The 17,181-nt window shown below is 55.8% G+C and overlaps 3 protein-coding genes across 3 annotated transcripts; 2 read left to right on the forward strand and 1 right to left on the reverse strand.

Moving 5' to 3' along the window:
- The first annotated feature begins 770 nt into the window (after positions 1-770).
- Positions 771-3,022, forward strand: GGS23DRAFT_115654 (5'-3' exoribonuclease 2). Its single transcript, XM_051511034.1, has one exon. The coding sequence runs from the start codon at positions 836-838 to the stop codon at positions 2,879-2,881; it is 2,046 nt and encodes a 681-aa protein (XP_051370983.1). The 5' UTR covers positions 771-835; the 3' UTR covers positions 2,882-3,022.
- On the reverse strand, positions 3,023-3,897 carry GGS23DRAFT_115653 (uncharacterized protein). The gene is made up of 2 exons (XM_051511033.1): positions 3,474-3,897; positions 3,023-3,404 (listed from the first exon to the last, which is right to left on the reverse strand). Exons 1-2 carry the CDS (start codon positions 3,690-3,692, stop codon positions 3,165-3,167), a joined length of 459 nt encoding a protein of 152 aa, XP_051370984.1. The 5' UTR covers positions 3,693-3,897; the 3' UTR covers positions 3,023-3,164.
- Positions 3,898-7,513: 3,616 nt separating this feature from the next.
- Positions 7,514-16,838, forward strand: GGS23DRAFT_115710 (GTPase). Its single transcript, XM_051511035.1, has 15 exons — positions 7,514-7,763; positions 8,118-9,611; positions 9,683-10,035; positions 10,104-10,218; positions 10,278-11,804; positions 11,862-12,021; positions 12,084-12,373; positions 12,431-12,718; positions 12,774-13,148; positions 13,221-13,307; positions 13,383-13,555; positions 13,609-14,282; positions 14,349-16,200; positions 16,295-16,556; positions 16,638-16,838. The coding sequence occupies exons 1-15, from the start codon at positions 7,710-7,712 to the stop codon at positions 16,650-16,652; spliced, it is 7,719 nt and encodes a 2,572-aa protein (XP_051370985.1). The 5' UTR covers positions 7,514-7,709; the 3' UTR covers positions 16,653-16,838.
- Positions 16,839-17,181: the final 343 nt, after the last annotated feature.

A 17,181-nucleotide genomic window follows, 5' to 3' on the forward strand; every position in this document is an offset into this window, starting at 1 on the left:
ACATAGCTTCGTCATCACCACCCCTTCAACCATCCATCATCATCGTCGAGCCGTCAGCCCGCCCGGCCTCGTCCTTCGCTTCGCTGTATCAGTCCTTTTAAGCCGCCTCGCGTGCCCCCGGGCGTGGAAAGATCTGTGAGCTCAAGACTTACCTCTCGTTCTTCCCGACGTCCGACCCGGCTTTGGTTTGGTCGCCGGCTAACGCTGTCCAGATAGATAGTCTCATCATCTAGACCCGCGGTGTCCCATGCGCTCGATACTCGTGCAATCTATCCCTCTTTTTCTTCCTATCCACCCACTCTCCCCGAAACGTCGATATTCGATATTTAGCCCAGGCTAAATCGGTCTCCTCGCAACCCCCCAGCTGCTTCCCTGCCGTCCCTCGCAAACTTGATCGCTGTAGGTTGGGGACATCCAAACCGCCATCATGGGTATTCCCGCTGCTTTCCGGTGGCTTTCCAACAAGTATCCGAAGATCATATCCCCTGTTGTAGAGGACCGGCCGATCGAGATGGACGATGGCACTGTCATTCCCGTCGACACCACCCGTCCGAATCCGAACGGCGAGGAGTTTGATAACCTGTACCTGGATATGAACGGCATCGTGCATCCTTGCTCGCATCCCGAGGACAAACCTGCCCCGAAAGACGAGGAGGAGATGATGCTTGAGATCTTCAAGTACACTGACCGCGTAGTGAACATGGTTCGCCCGAGAAAGTTGCTCATGATTGCCATTGGTAAGTCTCGTCGCCTTTAGGCGCTATCTTCTGGAGCTATTTTTATCTGTTTTTCTCGCTAACATTGATTCCCAGACGGTGTCGCGCCCCGCGCTAAGATGAACCAGCAGCGATCCCGGCGGTTCCGTTCCGCCCAGGAGGCCAAGGAGAAGCAGGCGGACAAGGAGGAGCTGTTGAATATGATCAAGAAGCAAAATGGCGGCGAACTGCCTCCCGAGACTCTCGAGGAAGTAAACAAGAAGGCTTTCGACTCAAACACTATCACACCCGGTACACCTTTCATGGATATTCTGGCGGCAAGCTTGAGGTATTGGTGTGCTTATAAGCTCAACACTGACCCTGGCTGGGCCAATATGAAGATCATCATCTCCGATGCTACGGTGCCCGGCGAGGGCGAGCATAAGATCATGAATTTCATCCGATCCCAGAGAACCTCTCCTGACCATGATCCCAATTCGAGACACGTTATCTACGGGTTAGACGCCGACTTGATCATGCTCGGGCTTGCTACCCACGAGCCCCACTTCCGTGTCCTGCGAGAAGATGTCTTCTTCCAGGAGGGCAAGGCTAGGATGTGCAAAATTTGCGGCCAGAAGGGGCACGATGCGCAGAATTGCCGAGGTACCGCCAAAGAGAAGCAGGGCGAATTTGATGAGAAGGACAAGGCTGTCTCTCTGAAGCCCTTCATCTGGCTCCATGTTTCAGTCTTGAGAGAATATCTTGCTGTCGAGCTCGACGTGCCTGGCCTGCCGTTTCGCTTTGATATCGAACGCGCCATCGATGACTGGGTATTCATGTGCTCCTTTGTTGGCAACGATTTCCTGCCCCATCTTCCGGCTTTGGAAATTCGCGAAAACGGCATTGATACGCTGACTGCTATCTGGAGAGACAACCTGCCCGCCATGGGCGGTTTTCTTACGAAAGACGGTCACGTTAATCTCGAGAGGGCCCAGTACATTCTCAACGGCCTAGCGAAACAGGAGGACGCCATTTTCCGGCGACGAAGAGAAGTCGAGGAGCGAAGGGAAGCTAGTGCCAAGAGACGGAAGCTGCAGGACCAAAGAAGTGGACGTGGCGGCGGTCAATATGGACGGGGCGCGGATAACAGTCCCGGTGGTGCTCTTCCGTCTGGCCTCTCAAAGACCCTCACCCACGACATGATCGTGAACCGGGGGGCCGGCCAAGATGCTAACGTAGCGAACAAGAGCGCTGCTGCAGTGCTCAAAAGCCGGATCCAGGCGCTTCAGTCCGAGGCCGCCGAGGGTAGCTCTGAAACCAAAAATTCCGATCCGTCAACACCACCTTCCGCACTCGGTAAACGTAAGGCGTCCATGGTAGAAGAGGAGAGCGCAAGCACCCCCGGAAGTAGTTCAGCTGCCAGCGACGAGCCGGAAGACCCGGTCCGGCTCTGGGAAGAGGGCTACGCCGACAGGTACTACGAACAAAAGTTTCACGTCGATCGGAAAGATATCGCATTCAGGCGCGAGGTTGCTCGGGCCTACGTCGAAGGCCTCGCTTGGGTGCTAAGGTACTACTTCCAAGGATGCCCGTCGTGGGAATGGTTCTACCCCTATCATTACGCACCCTTCGCTCAAGACTTCGTCGACATCGCCAAAATAGAGATCAATTTCGAGAAGGGTCGCATCGCCAGGCCCTTCGAGCAGCTGATGAGCGTTCAGCCGGCCGCCTCCCGCCACGTGCTGCCGGAGGTCTTCCACGACCTCATGACCGACTCGAATAGCCCGATCATCGACTTCTACCCCGAAGAATTCGAAATCGATCTCAACGGGAAGAAAATGGCCTGGCAGGGGGTGGCACTCCTTCCGTTCATCGAGATGCCCCGGCTACTCGCTGCTATCGAGGAGAAGTACCCGCTGCTGAGCGAGGCAGATGCGGCGCGCAATGGCGTCGGCAGAGAGGTGCTACTGCTGTCCGAGGCTAACCAGGATCTATACGACGACATATCAACGCATTTCTACTCCAAGAAGCAAGGCTCCCCAAAATATAAACTCGACCCCCGTCTCAGCCGGGGTCTATCCGGAAAGATTGAGAAGATGCCCGACTATTTACCCCACGGAAGTTTGGACTATCCCCTGGAAAGGAAGGGTATGCCCGACTTGGAGGATGACCGCTCGTTGACGTAAGTTTTGAAGTTCCGTGTTTCATTTGCGAATGCCTCCTCGGGGTTTCTAACGTCACTGTAGGGTTTACTATGAAATACCGATGGTCTCGAGCAATCACAAGTCGATGCTTTTGAGGGGTGCCCAGATGCCGACACCGGCACTCAATCGCAGCGACATAGAAGAATTGAAGGGGAAGATGAGAAACTCAGGACGAAGCCACGGAGGCGCGCCTCTAGGTCGCCAGAGTTTCGACGGAAACCGAAGGGAGAGGATCAACTACGGGCCGGATTCTTGGCGAGATAGGTCAGGCCGGCCGCCGCATCAAAACGGTTATAATTCGTACTCGGCGCCTCCCCAAGCTCCACCTCCGGGATGGATACCGCCGCCACCGGGATTTCCCGGGTTCGGGAACGGGTATCCGCCACCGCCACCTCCAGCGTACGCCGGCGGCGGGCGGGACGGCTTCGGGAACCCGTACGGCGGCAGTAACGGGGGCAATTACGGAGGGAACCATGGAGGAAGCCACGGAGGAAACTGGAGAGGAAATCCAGGGGGAAATCAAGGGTACGGCAGAGGAGGAGGAGGAGGGGGAGGAGGAGGGGGGGGGAGAGGAGGAAGAGGAGGATACGCTCCGCCGCCGCAAGGCGGTTACAACGGACAGTTTGCTCGGCCGCCGGCAGCTCACGACCATCACGATCGTCGATCGTATGGCGACCGGGGCGGCTACCGAGGTAATAATTCTCGCGGACGTGGGTATAGGTAATAGGCCGAGGGAGACGTAAGCGAGGATAGCGCCGCGCAGGTTCTCGTCTTGAGGCAATGTTAATGTCATGGACTCTGACGGACACAGTCTAGAGCCATATGTAGTAGTGGGGTTGGAGTTCGGTTTGGTATGTGGGTTTTAGACGGCCGTATCCTATCAATTTGATGATACCACCTACTGATTTGCTCCGCCTCAAGAGGGCGGTGGGATCTTACGTTTTTCCCGCCGTCTCTTAGGTTGATCGATATGCAATTGCGATATATTTTTATTTACTGGGTACCTACCTACCTAGGTACGTAGGCACCCACTACACGCATACATATACACGTACCATATTCATACACGTATATGCATAGGGGTTTCGCTTACTCGGCGCCATGGCCGGGGCAACCTACGTTACCGTCGAGTTCCTACAGAAAGGGATATTTTCTAGAATGGGGTGACGAACTCGCTAGCTGGTAGCTCGCGCTCGGGCGGCATGGACAAGGCAAGGAAAAGTTTTCCCTTCGGTTTCCACCACGCTGGCAGACACGACGTGCATGACGGACACGACAAAGAAGAAACAAGGGGTCGGCCCGTAGCGGGTTCTGTAGTTGGCGAAAAGAGGAGGTGTGCGTACCCTCTCATAGTCGGAGGTTGTATAGCTGGCGTGAATACGTACCTACGAGGTAGGCATACTCATAAATATTATATATAAATATATACACGCAGGTATGTGTTATTCCTATGATAAATACTCATACATATAACGCAGTCATGAGTAACAAACGGCACGGGTAAATGTGTTGTAAGCTGACGGGATACCTCTCGCGGGTTCGGGTGGGAAAATAAAATAAAACCAGAATAAAACTAGATAATTACCTACGTAGCCTTCTACGCAGTAGACATACCGTAGTACGATGTTTGTTCCCGACCACGACATGAAAATCGATACGGCGAAGTGAGAAGGGAATTGGGCAAAAAGGCGGGAAGTCGAGAGAGCGAGCTACGAAAGCAAGGGAAGTGTCTAACCTCTCTCTCTCTCTGCTCCCTCTCCCTCCCCCTTCGGCGCGCGCGCGGTGGCTCGCAGCAGCAGCCAACGAACCAGGTTGTAGTACAGTAGGGGGGGGGGGAATGGATGCGGGACTCGGCTGGGGGACTTGGGACTTGGACGACGACAACGGGACGGCTTTTTTCAGGGGTGCGCGATGGCCTTTCTCGGGATCAACGGTCCAAGCGATAGGAGGCGTGGCATGGGTTACCCCGCCAAAACGGGCCCACGACCAATTCCCAGCTTTTGGGGGCAGCGCAGGCTTCGAGCGGGCTAAGCCTGTCCGAGAGGCCAGGAGCCGCTGGGGCCACCGCGTTTCAGCGACGATAAGAGGGCGGGTCGGCAGGGAGAAGGACGATTGCGCGACGGGCCAGGGTTATTTTTATTTTTTATTTTTTTATTTTTTTGCTCTCGCGCCGCTCACGGCTCCTGGCTTAGCCGTCTGCCCGCTATCCATGGGTCTCCCGTCGCTGGCGCTGGCGCTGGCGTAGGTGCGTAGTAGTAGCAGCAGGACGGCAGGCGACGCTGGCTGGGTGGGCGGCGGAAGAGAGTCCGGCGGCAGCAGCGGCGGGCGCTGGTCGAGGCGGCCGGGGGGGAGGAGGAGGGAGGCCAGCGTGGGTGGTGCGCGCGCCTCTGGCAAGGTGTGTGTGCCTGTATCGGTGGAGGGATCGGCGTTGGCGGCGATGGGCCATAATAAGCCATACCCAGGAGACGGCTCGCGTTTGTTCAATGCGTGCGTGTGCGCATGCGTGCTGGGTCCCCGTAGGCAGGTAGCGACAGCGCAGAGCGGTGCGGGAACTTCCATGGCACGGCGAGACGAGACCCTCCTTCGCCTCGCGGCCCGTGGTTTGTGGCCCTTCTCGCTCGTCTAACCTCATGTATGTAGGTTGTTGTATGTGCTACGTAGTATGGCATGGCATGGGCATGGCGTCGGCATGGGCATGTATATGTATATGCCTATGGTATGTGTATGTGCGGTCAACGATTCCCGACTGATGCTGGCCGGAGGCGTTCGAATCCTACTATTACACCCTAACATCCTGCCTATGTGCATATTTTCATTGTCCCCCCGGCCTGTCGTGGGATTCGTCTCTCGTCTTCCTCGTAGCATTGCCTACTCGTACATTGCCGATGACCACCCCAACGGGGCACCGCCTGTGAGTATTGCCATGACGTTTGCCGTCCCTGGCTAACATGGAGACACACACACACACACACACACACACACACACACACATATATATATATATATGTCTACATCTACCTACACCCGTCGGTCGGCCCGTCCGTCCGTCTCCATAACAGGCTGACGGATGCCCCGAATGGATTATGATGTCGACCATAATATAGGCATGTAATTTGCATCGCACGCCCTCAGGACCTGCCAATAGTTAGGTGAATAGACCAGTCCACACCGGCCCACCCTGCCAGGCATTGGTAGTGGTCATGCCTGCATTACATTGCATACATGGCATATAATATAGGAGGTGGTATAGTATAGGTGGTGTTGCACCCTGCCTCGACAGCGGAACAACCGCCCCCCCCAATCCCCCTCCCTGGCCGGGCTCCCCATCCTTTCCCCATCGCGGCCCTGGCCTTTTTTACCTAGCTCGGTTGGACTTGTTTGCTCGCAGAGGGCCGGCCACCTTGTCTAGTTTGTTGTTGTTATTGTCGTGCCTGCGTGGTCGAGCTCCCATCACGTTGTCATACCATACACCAACCCGGCAGAGTGCGCCATGCCAGGGGGGAGGGGGGAACAGAGGATGGGATGGTGATGCTGGTGCTGAATGCTGGTTGCCGTGCGCGTGGGTTGTATATGTATTATATATATATGTGTGTGTGTGTGTGGATTTATACCTGTATCCACTATATATATATATATATATATATATATATATATATATATACACATATATATGCTTACATGCATACGTACCTAAGGTAGGGTGCTTCGAGGTAGTACCTCCTAAGATAGAGCTCTAGGTACCTAACCTACCTAGGTACCTGAGGAATATGCGTATATTTATATGTGTATTTACCTGACCTACTAATGCGTGCATGTATATATGACTCTATAGGGATTATCGGGCGTCCCGCTGCTCTTCTCCAGAGCATATTACCTACGAGTAATCTCGTCGGCCCATAGTATGAGTACCCACGCATTGCATAGAGGCAAATGTAGTATAGCTGCATATTGTACCGCGCCGTACCTATTCGACCTACCTGCCGAACCAGACCAAAACGAGACCAGACCACATGCAGAGAACTCTTTCCTCTGTCCGAGACAGCATAATCAGATTGGGGGTTTTTTCTTCTTCTTCTTCTTCTTCTTATTGTTTTAGTCTTTTTTTTCCTTTTTCTTTTTTTTTTTTTTTATGTCAAGCCTTCTTCCTAGAGCTGTCCTATTCCCATATACACATTCTCTCTCTCTCTCTTCCACCACCGTAACCTCGTCCTCGCTCACCACCCCAGTCCCCAGTCCAAGTCCCCCCCCAGTCCCGCCGTATCCTACAATACCACCACTTATCGACGGGGCCCTATCGAAATCGAACGACGGCGCTGTCGCGAACCTCGAATTCTGTTCCACCGGACCCCAGCTCCTATATCTGCATCTGTTAAGGCGATACCCCCCCCCTCTCCCCGAAAAGCCCTCTCCGGGTTAGGAATCCCTCGAGAACAGCACACCTGCGCACACAAAACCTCATTGTAGTGCCTTCGTCTGTCTGGGTGTGCCTACTTACCCAATTCATTCTTCTCCCCTCCCCTCCCCAAGAACTCCCCCCCCCCAAGAACTCCCCGGTATTCGGTATACTGCGTGGCGGTAGTCCTCCTCCGTATTCTGCTTGGGACGGTCTTTTTTGAGAATCCGAGCTGTCGTTCTCGGAGGAGGGTAGGACAGTTCTGTTGCACAGCCGACCTCTCTCGTTCTTGGATATCGACCGGACATTTGCAACGAGCTACTCGACCAGCTTCTTGCACCGGCCGGTTGTGCTCCATGACGACGTCACAATGTTGAGAAGACCATCAATCGCGACCCGACGGTATACGAGCACAAGATGAACGGTGATGCAGGCCTCGTCGCATGCTTGGTCGAAAGACTCACAGCTAGGGTAACAACCGCAGCCTCTCTCCCCCTTCTCTCCCCCTCTCTCTTCCTGTCTCTGTCTCTGTCTCTCTCTGTCTTCTTCCTCTCTTACCTCCCTCCTTCCCTGTTCTCCTCGCTCCTCGTCTCTCCCGCCCTCTCTCGCCTCTACATGCGTAGCCTTGTCCGACAGTAGTACCATGCTTAGCTGTGTGTATATATATATATCGTGTCGTATGCGTGCGTATGTGTGCGTATGTGTATGTGAGCATATATGCATACGTACCCTACGTATGTCCGTTTCCTGCCACGCTGCCTAGTTTTATACCACCCGGTGCGAATATCGTCGACGTCGTGGCTAATCAACCTTTCTGCGCTCCAGCTTCCCCATCGCACCGGCACTGCGGGACACGGCCTCGACCACGACGATGTTGCTGTCATCACGCGCGCGACCCTCGTAAGAATTAGTGCAACTTCGATAGCGGCCGTGCTGGAACCGCTGGTCACGCTCCTGCAAGAATTGGCTCGCCCCTACAAGACGTTCGCGAGCCACCCGCACCACGTCCTCCTGTCAGAGGTCTACATCTTATCACTGACCGCCGACTGCTGCACCGCCCACTGGCAAGCCATCGGCAATGCCAGCAACGTCGGCGCTTTCGTCGTTCCCGTCCCCGGGACCAAGGGGCTCGAGCCGCTAGACGACGGACTCGTCAGCAGGATCTTCGACCATCTCAAGCTCCTCGTGGAGCCGCTGCCGGACAACTATGTCTTGCCCGCTCGGATGCTGCTAGACGAGAAGGCTGCCGCTGACATCTTCGACCCCCGTTTCGGTGACCCGACGTCCAGGGCCACCTCTTCGAACGGGTCCTACGACTCCCGCGAGGGCAGCAGGTCGATGGGCCAGAACGATATCGAGGACGTCGAGCCCTACGTCAAGGTCATAATTCAGTTCATAACCGCCGCAAACTGGCAGGCTTCCTTCGAGTACGCGCGGACTATCATCTTCGGCATTCGGGCTACCGACACCGCCCACGTCCACGCCGGCACAGCCCCGGCGATGTCCGAAGAGGAGAGGAGCGGCCTGGTCATGGTCCGCTTCCTCTCCTACACTTGGGTCGACGGCCAGAAGCTCGGATTCGTCATACAGGAGCTCGGGTCTAGCTTCCTCCATTTCCGGAGGACGTACCAGAATTCGGTGGCCACCGTCATGGCTATCTTGATCATCCGCTGGATCGAACACTACCCCGCCGATTTCGTCAAGATGCACAACCAACACAGGAAGCTAGATGGCGGACCCGACACCCTCTTCGACATGACAAACACCATGTCCGACGCCGCCAAGAGGCGATCAACCCTGTACCCCTTGCAGGTGGCCCTGCTCATGCTTATCCCCGACGTGTTCGAGGTGGCGAGCAACCTGCGGGATGCCAAGACCAGCGGCATGGCCAAGAAGGTCGCCTTTCTCGAGGGGTTGAGGAAGTCGCTCAGGAACAAGAATGATTCGGCCGGGTACTGCCTAGTTAGCCTCCTCCGGGCCGCCCGCCATTTCGACGAGAACGACGACAGCGATGCTGCCATTGTGAGCTACGCCATGGATGTCCAAGATGAAGTCCGAGATGCCGTCTTTCGCCGATACCATCCCAACGGGGACGGGGTCCTGTTCGACCAGGACTTGACCACCACGGCGTTCATCAGTCTCGCCCACCTTAATTTCGACGTCGAATCCTTGACGCAGTCGTGCCTTGATCCTTCCGCGCCCATATCTTTCAAGATCGCAATTATCCAAGCCTGCTCCTACTTTGCGAGACAGCCTAACGCTGCCGAATATCGCCGCCTGTTTACCGAGGCGGCCGGCTTTATACAGGCCCAGCTCAAGGTGAGATTTCGCGCAGGAGAACGCATCCGTACGCGGATGACGGAGATAGCGAAGCATGCTAACCTCAACAGACGATGTCTGCGACTTCCGCCGATATGTATATGGGAGATCGCCATTCGAAGCGCAAGGCATCCGAAACAAGCGCGTCGACGTCCCTGCTGATATGCAACACGCTGAACTTTCTCGACGCCTCTCCCACCACCCTCTTCGATTGCGCTCCGTCAGACCCCGCCGAGGCGAGCCAGTTCTACAAAGAAATCTTCGAGTCCTTCGCCTCTTGCCTCGTGACGGCAAACGACACCGTGAGGGACCTCGCTAGCTCCGTGGCTAAGAAGCTACTCGCTCCCGATGGCATTATCCCCTCGCTGCGGAAATCGGAGCTCCTCGACTCGCACAGCTTCAGTATCAAATTTTGGAAATTAACGTGGGTGAAATAAAATAAAAACTCCGAGTCGAGAGAGGCGCCTTGTTGCTGACGGGTGGGCTGTGTAGGTCGCTCGTTCTTATGGAGTTGTGCGAGAAGCAGGCGCATTACGGTCACGAAGCGTTGCTGCGGTCCATCCGCGGGTATCTCGAGTCGCGTCTATTGCTTCTCAGTTCCATCCAGGTTAGACGACGCGAAGCCCACGGTAGTCTGGCATCGCGACTTTGCTAACAAACTCGTAGGAGCTGTCCGTCGTCACGGAGGACGTCCCGGAACGCACCGCCGCTTCGACGAAACTCGAAACCCTATTCCTCATATCGCTGTGCTCGCCAGACATCGAAACGTGCCAACTCGTAACGGCTTGCATGGGGCTCTTCAACGAGGAATGCCGTCTGTTGGATTCGAAGGCCGGCGTCGCTAAGACGGCGAATCTCCTGTTACGAAATAGCGAGATCTTCAGCGAAATCGCCTCCCCCAACTTCAGATTCACGGGGATGATGGCTTTCCAGAAGCGGATTCGCGGGCTCTTGAGACGTATGAAGTACCCGAGCTTGGGCATCCTCGAGGCTTGGGAACTGGCTTTCGACAAGTGGATCCACCTGTCCAAGGATGTGTCGACGACGTCCGTGGAGAGCATCGACGAGAGGAAATTCTCCGAGTGGAGGAATTTCTCCGGGTTCCTCGCGTCGCTCGGCGGCATCTGCACGGCTGAGCAAGCCTACATCCTCGAGGAGCCTGCCGCTGGTGGTCTTAAATGGATCGACCGACTTTCTTCCGAGAACGATGAGGAAGCCCTCCTCAACAGATACCTCCGACTCAGCACTCAACTGCTCGAGTGTACCAACCTACGAGTCCGGGAGACCACGCGAGAAGTTCTGTCGATCGACATATCGCCGGCCCTCTACCAGCCCCTATTCAAGGCCCTCGAGTCGGAGCTCGAGGTGCTCTTTGCCGGCGCCCTCGAAGCGTCCGGCAAAGGCCCGGACGTGGAGATTATATTCGCCGAGCAGGCGGCGTCGTTATTGAAGTCATTGGTGGAACGGCTTGAAACACCCTACGAATTGGGAGCGGCGTCGTCGGTCCACTTCAGCTCGCTCGCCTTGAGCTTTGCCAAGTTCCTCGACGGTGTCGCCGATAATGTCGCCAGCTTGCGGGTTAAGATAAAAATCTGCCAACTATGCGAGTCCGTCAACAGGAAAAAGGAGCATCTAAACCTTCGCGACGATGTGAGGAAGCGCAACCAGCTCCTCGAATACATATTCAGCTGGATTGCCCGGCCGCATTCGCCGCCGTCGGAGGGCGGCTATTCGCAACTTCGTCAGGACGACGCCACGCGAGTTCAGAGAGACCTCGACAAAGCCTCTCTCCGTTGCCTCGCCGAACTCACGTACAGATTACCGTTACAGCCAGGAGATGGCCAGAGCGACGTCGGGACCAGTGAGATGAAGTCGCAAATGTTCCGCACCTATTTCAGCCGATTTCTTTCGCTGCTAAACCACGAATCGTCGGACAGTATTAGAGGGGACGTGGGCTCTTTGGTGAACCGCGACGAGGCCGGATCGACTGACCTCGCCATCACCATCCTCTCTAACCTGTTGAGCGCAAACATCGACGTCGGCCTGAAATACTCTCTCAACATCGGGTACAACGAAAATATTGAGATCCGCACTGCTTTCGTTAAAGTGCTTTATAACATCCTGGTGCAAGGGACCGAGTTCAACAACCTCTCCGACAAAGCGGTAAATGAGAAGTACGACGAGCTGCTTGAGGTAATGATTGTTAAACTCTCGGGGGATGCGGTCGCTTCGCTAACTTGGACTACCTAGCTTCTAACCCATGATATGAATCTCGCCGTCGCTATTAGCACTGTTTGCCCTAGCGGTGACGTCGAGGAACTCACTATTTCGATGCTGAATATCTTCGAATCTCGAGGGCTTACCTTCGACCTCATGGAGGCATTGATTAAGCAGGAGATCGAGGAAACGGGTAAGTTTGGCACTGCCGGCCTAATTTGCTCTCTTCCCCGCGACTAATTCACGCCGTCTTAGAAAATGAGTCTGAGATACTCCGTCGTAACTGTGTCGCCACCAAGATGCTCTCCATCTACGCGAAGTGGCAGGGCGCTGATTACCTCAAGGCGACCCTCCAGAAAGTCGTCGAGAGGTTAATGCTAACCTCGAAGGACCTAGATCTAGAACTAGATCCGACGCGGATATCGTCCCAAGAAGAGCTGGAGAAGAATGCTCTGCAACTACGGATTGTCGCCAAGGTGTTCATCGACGATATCTGTGCATCTTCCGTCAATATACCTCCTTCGTTTAGGAAGATCTGCAGCATAGTAAGTGTGGCTGGCATAGCACCTCGTACGATAACGCCGCTGTTGACACCGCACTAGATATCCGCGGCCGTGACGCCCAGGTTCCAGGAGGCCAAATACACGGCTGTCGGCGCCTTCATATTTCTGAGATTTTTCTGCCCCGCCATCGTGGCGCCGGAGGCGGACAATCTCGTAGACGTGCCGCCGTCTAAGGAGATGCGACGCGGTCTTCTCCTGATCGCCAAGGTCATCCAAAATTTAGCAAATAACGTTTTGTTCGGAGCGAAGGAGCCGTACATGTATCCCCTAAACAAATTCTTAGCGCAGAACATCTACCGCGTTACCACATTCCTCAGGGAGATCTCGGTAAGTGTTGCAATGTCGGCTTACGCTTCGATGTCTGTTAACACCCCCTACCCAGGTTCCCCCGACTCAGCTTGACGCGCCCCTAGTGGATGGCGAGCCCTTCGAGTTCGGCTCCTGCGTCGCGCTCCACAGGTTCTTATACGACCACTGGGACCACGTCCGGCAGCGGCTCATGTCTCAGGAGAGGCGAGAGCACGTCCGCTCTCCTAACGAGTTGACCCGCGGCCGATCACCCGTACTGGAGCCATTGCGGGCTCTCATAACTAACCTCGGACCGCCGCCCCTAGCGGTGACTTGGAACCGCCCTCAGGTCACCATGAATAGCCCTCTCGCTTACTCCAGATTCCAACATTTCATGCTTCGCAATGCCTTCCGAAGTACCGATTCTTTTATGACATCTCGCGCTATTTACGACGGCGGCGAGAGTAGGGTGCGTTAACGCGAATTCTCTATTGTGTGGATGTCCCTCCTCGGGGTTGCTAACGGACAATTAATCTTATAGGATGGACTGTCCGTCATTTGCGTGATTCTTCGTCACATCGATCAAGATTCTATAGACTATGATACCCTTTTGTATTGCTACTTGAAGGTAAGCCTCTCCCGTGTCCCCGCATCTTCCCTTTCCCCCTTCGCTGTATCTCGACTCTGCCTAACGGGTGTATAGATCGCAAGTCGGCTATGGCACAAACCCTTCGGCATACTCATCGACGCGACGTGCTATGACGGTCAAAACGAGCCACCGGACGAGCTGTTCAAGAAATTAGAGCTGCTCAGCCCGACCGAGTTGTCTCGGCAGCTATCTAGGATTTATATCTACAACATGAATAGCACTTTTAGGTAGGATGATCCTAGAAACAGCACTGCTTACCTCACATCACTAACGGGATCAGGAAATGCCTTCGACGTGTCCTCCGCGTGGCGACAAAGAGCGAGACGAACTCGCTGAATCCCGCCAACGTGGAATACCAACTATTCGGCAACCTTCCCGAGCTTCAGGCGCATTTCCATCTCAGCCAACTTAACCTGCCGAAGGAGACCATCAGCATGGTCACCGACACCCGATACACCTTCCAACCCGTCACGCGGCTCTCTAAGACGAAGGGAAATATCGAGGTTCAGCTGAAGGTTGGCGGCCAATTCGTTCAGGTCACTACTGTGAAGAAACAGGAAGTTCATCCAGGTTTTCGTCTGAGCGCAGTCGTCAACGATATTTTCCGCCTCGCGGACTTAGATGAGCCGCCGTCCCCCATCCCCGAAGACGAGACCACCTTTGGGATACGCGCAGATAACGGCAAGATCGTGTTGTATTTCCAGAGCGCCAAGAAGGCGGACGTGCTTCAGTCTATCCGGGGGGCCAAAGCCAAGTTGGGGAAGGATCCCAGGTCCTTGAAGTCGTTCGATAGGCTCATCCGGCCCCAGGACGTCCCCGGAACGCTGCTAAACCTCGCGTTGACGAACCTTTCCTCATCCGACCCCACGCTTCGGGTCGCGTCCTACAATCTCCTTGGCGCCCTCTGCCGCGCGTTCAAGTTCAAGGCAGCTTCGAAGTTTATGTGCCTCAATGGTCAGTGTCCCCTCACCCCGCGAACCGTTTCTGTCTTGACCTTGTCGACTAACCTCGCGTGTATAGACATCTCCATCCCGTTGGACCCCACCCAATTCATTATCAACGTCAGCAAGACGCTGGCTCAAGAGGAACCGCAGCTCACGGCCGACTTCTTGAACGAGTTCTTCTCCGGATGGGAGAGCTTCTCGGAGGACCAGAAGCCGCTAAGCCTGGCCTACATGGCGCCGTGGATACCGTGCCTACGCACGTCACTCCTGCCAGACGAAGCCGACAGCGAGAAGGCGAGGGAGAAGATTGCTTCGATCTTTAGAAAGCTGATAGACGTGACGATGACGGAGCCTTCGCTAGCTCTGACCCTCGAGTACACGGTCTGGCCGGCTATCTACAAGGATGAGGTCCTGCTGGACATCTTCCTCGACGAGATCGTCAAGGCGGCGATAGCAATGGGCCCATACGACGAGCATAGCCAGGCATTGGCGTCGATCGTGACGGTCATCGGCACGATAACACTCCGCGGCAAGATCATCTCGAGGCTTCGGAAGGCGCTGAATAGGTCGTCGCTCCGGCCGACGAAACTCCTCCCCGACAACGCCGTCTGGACTGAGATTTGCGTCCTGCTTCAGTTCTGCGTCTCCCTCTCGTTCGACTGCGGCGTTCAGTCGCAGCTCTACCTGCCCGAGATTTTCCACATAGTTACCATGTTGTCGAACACCGGCACCTACGATGTCCGAACGGTAGTCCATCGGCTACTCATAAATTCGATCCACGCTGCCTGCACCTCGTTCAAACTGGAGGACACGAAATTGTCGAAGCTTCGTAGCACGCTCGAAATTCTGTCCGAGCCAAGGGCGGAGGTCCTTTCCGCCCCCGTGGCTGTAGTGCGGGACGGGACCTCGATCTCGACGACACAAGAGGCGGGACTGTCTCTCTCGGCGACGGAGCACCTGGCCACTCTTCTATTCGAGACGTGCGCTGTGGCGGCACCGTCCGTCGACATGGCTAACGCGTGGCGGTCCAGATGGATGAGCCTAGTAGCCAGCACCGCGTTCCAGAATAACCCGGCGATCCAGCCGCGGGCATTCACCGTGATGGGATGCCTAGCGCGCGAGGAGGTGGACGACGACCTGCTCTACCAGGTCCTCGTAGCACTGCGCAATAGTGTCGGCCGCTTTGGCGAGGACGGCGGTAGCGACATGCTCGTCTCGATAGTCACGTCGCTGTCTAAGATGATCTCCAAGCTCACCTCGCCCTCTCGCTACGGCCCACAGCTGTTCTGGCTGGCGATCTCGCTAATCCGGCTCGTGCCGAGCGCCCTATTTAACTGCACGGCGCTGTTCCTCGAGGCTGTGCTGACGAATATCGGCACGACGGCCGAGCTGCGGAGCAACAAGATGTCGCAGCACCTCCTGCAGGGGCGGGCGCAGCTCGAGGATGCAGCACTCGCGCTCGACGACGCGTACGGGGTTCACTTTTCGCCCGAGCGATTCCACTTCGCGGTGTGCGTGTGCCTCTCGCGGGGACTGACAGACCCGGCAACGAAGGGGCCGGCGCTGCGGGTGCTGTCGACGCTGCTCGAGATGACGACGGACAGCTTCGGAGGGCCGGGCGCGGCTGCCGGTTCGCTGCCAGGGTCGTTCCACGCGTCGCCGTACCTAGCGTTGATCCAGGCGCGCGCCATCACGCCGGAGGACCTCAAGGAGTGTCTCTGGAGCGCGGGTATCAATCCGGTGGGCGTGGCGAACCTGGGGCCGACGCGCAGCCTACGGGACCTCGAGGACGTCAAGGATAAGGACCTGCTGCTCAACACGGCGATCACACTCGTCGACTTCCAGGTGCTCGATGACACAGTGCAGACGCATACGCTCACGTGGCTAAACGAGTTGGCTACGGGGCGGCCGGCGGTGGTGCTGCATCTGTAAGGCTTTCTTTTCTTCCTGTTCCCCTCACCATGACCTCGTCGTATTCGGGTAAAACGCCATGAGAGAAGTTGCTAATGACGTATATGATAGGTGCCCGAAGATCGCGTCGTTCCTAGACGAAATCCTGCTGCACGGACAGACGCCGTCTGTGCTGGTAGCGGCGCACGCGCTGCTCCGGACGCTGTCGGCAAACATCAAGTTCGCGAGCGCGCTGGAGAGCAACGGCGTACTCAACGAGATCCTCGAGGATATGGGGTTCGAGGGGCTGTGGCAATCGGGCTCGTCGTTTACCATCACCAGCTTCCAGGACGTCGACAAGCAGTGCTCGGTGCTGACGGAGAAACTAATCGAGGTACGTTTTTAGACGTCTCCGTCTGAACCGCGGTCGTACAGTGCTGCGAGAAAGACAGTGGCTAACTCAGTGTACGTATAGCTCATAATTGTCTGAAGAAAGGCGGGCGGGGTGAAGCATAGCGGGGATCTTTATATTTTATTTTAAAGGGCGGGTAAGGAGGAAAAAGCCATGTCGGTGCCGAGGGTGGGCAAGGCGAGGAGCGGGGGATTGGGAGTGAATTTCCAAATCGAAGCAGCGGAGCAAAGAGCCAAGGGGGATTTCTCACGATACTTAATCTCTCGAGCAGGGGAAAGACAAACGCGTAGCTAAACGGCGGGGGAACCCAAAAAATACGTGGCTGGTATATCATACGTCCAAGTAGTGTTTCATTTTGCCCTTCTCCTCCTGGGCCATCCGTCATCGTCGCGAACGGCGGGTGGAATGGGACGAAAGGGTGGTGAGTAGGGACGGGGAGGAGGAGAAGGATGGGTGAGATGTGTTCGCATATATGCCGAATAATCAATCGCTCGGCGGCGGAGGGGCAAAAGGGTGGGGGGAAGAGAGGAGGGCAGGGAGAGCAGGGCAGAGAGAGGAAGAGAGGTCTGGGTACGGTTAAGCGGCGCGTATATTGGTCCAATACATA

The sequence above is a fragment of the Durotheca rogersii genome (assembly GCF_024521655.1).
Source record: "Durotheca rogersii strain YMJ 92031201 chromosome Unknown GGS23scaffold_14, whole genome shotgun sequence".
Lineage (NCBI taxonomy): Eukaryota > Fungi > Ascomycota > Sordariomycetes > Xylariales > Xylariaceae > Durotheca > Durotheca rogersii.

What these genes read in the sequence shown, in the direction of transcription:
- GGS23DRAFT_115654 (XM_051511034.1), top strand. Translation starts at nt 836, where the DNA reads ATGAACCAGCAGCGATCCCGGCGGTTCCGTTCCGCCCAGGAGGCCAAG.
- GGS23DRAFT_115653 (XM_051511033.1), bottom strand. Translation starts at nt 3,692, where the DNA reads ATGACATTAACATTGCCTCAAGACGAGAACCTGCGCGGCGCTATCCTC. An exon ending in GGAGCGTATCCTCCTCTTCC is followed by an intron (nt 3,405 to 3,473) that starts TCCTCTCCCCCC and finishes TCCCCCTGGATT; the next exon opens with TCCTCTCCAGTTTCCTCCGT.
- GGS23DRAFT_115710 (XM_051511035.1), top strand. Translation starts at nt 7,710, where the DNA reads ATGAACGGTGATGCAGGCCTCGTCGCATGCTTGGTCGAAAGACTCACA. An exon ending in TTATACAGGCCCAGCTCAAG is followed by an intron (nt 9,612 to 9,682) that starts GTGAGATTTCGC and finishes TAACCTCAACAG; the next exon opens with ACGATGTCTGCGACTTCCGC. An exon ending in TTTTGTATTGCTACTTGAAG is followed by an intron (nt 13,308 to 13,382) that starts GTAAGCCTCTCC and finishes ACGGGTGTATAG; the next exon opens with ATCGCAAGTCGGCTATGGCA.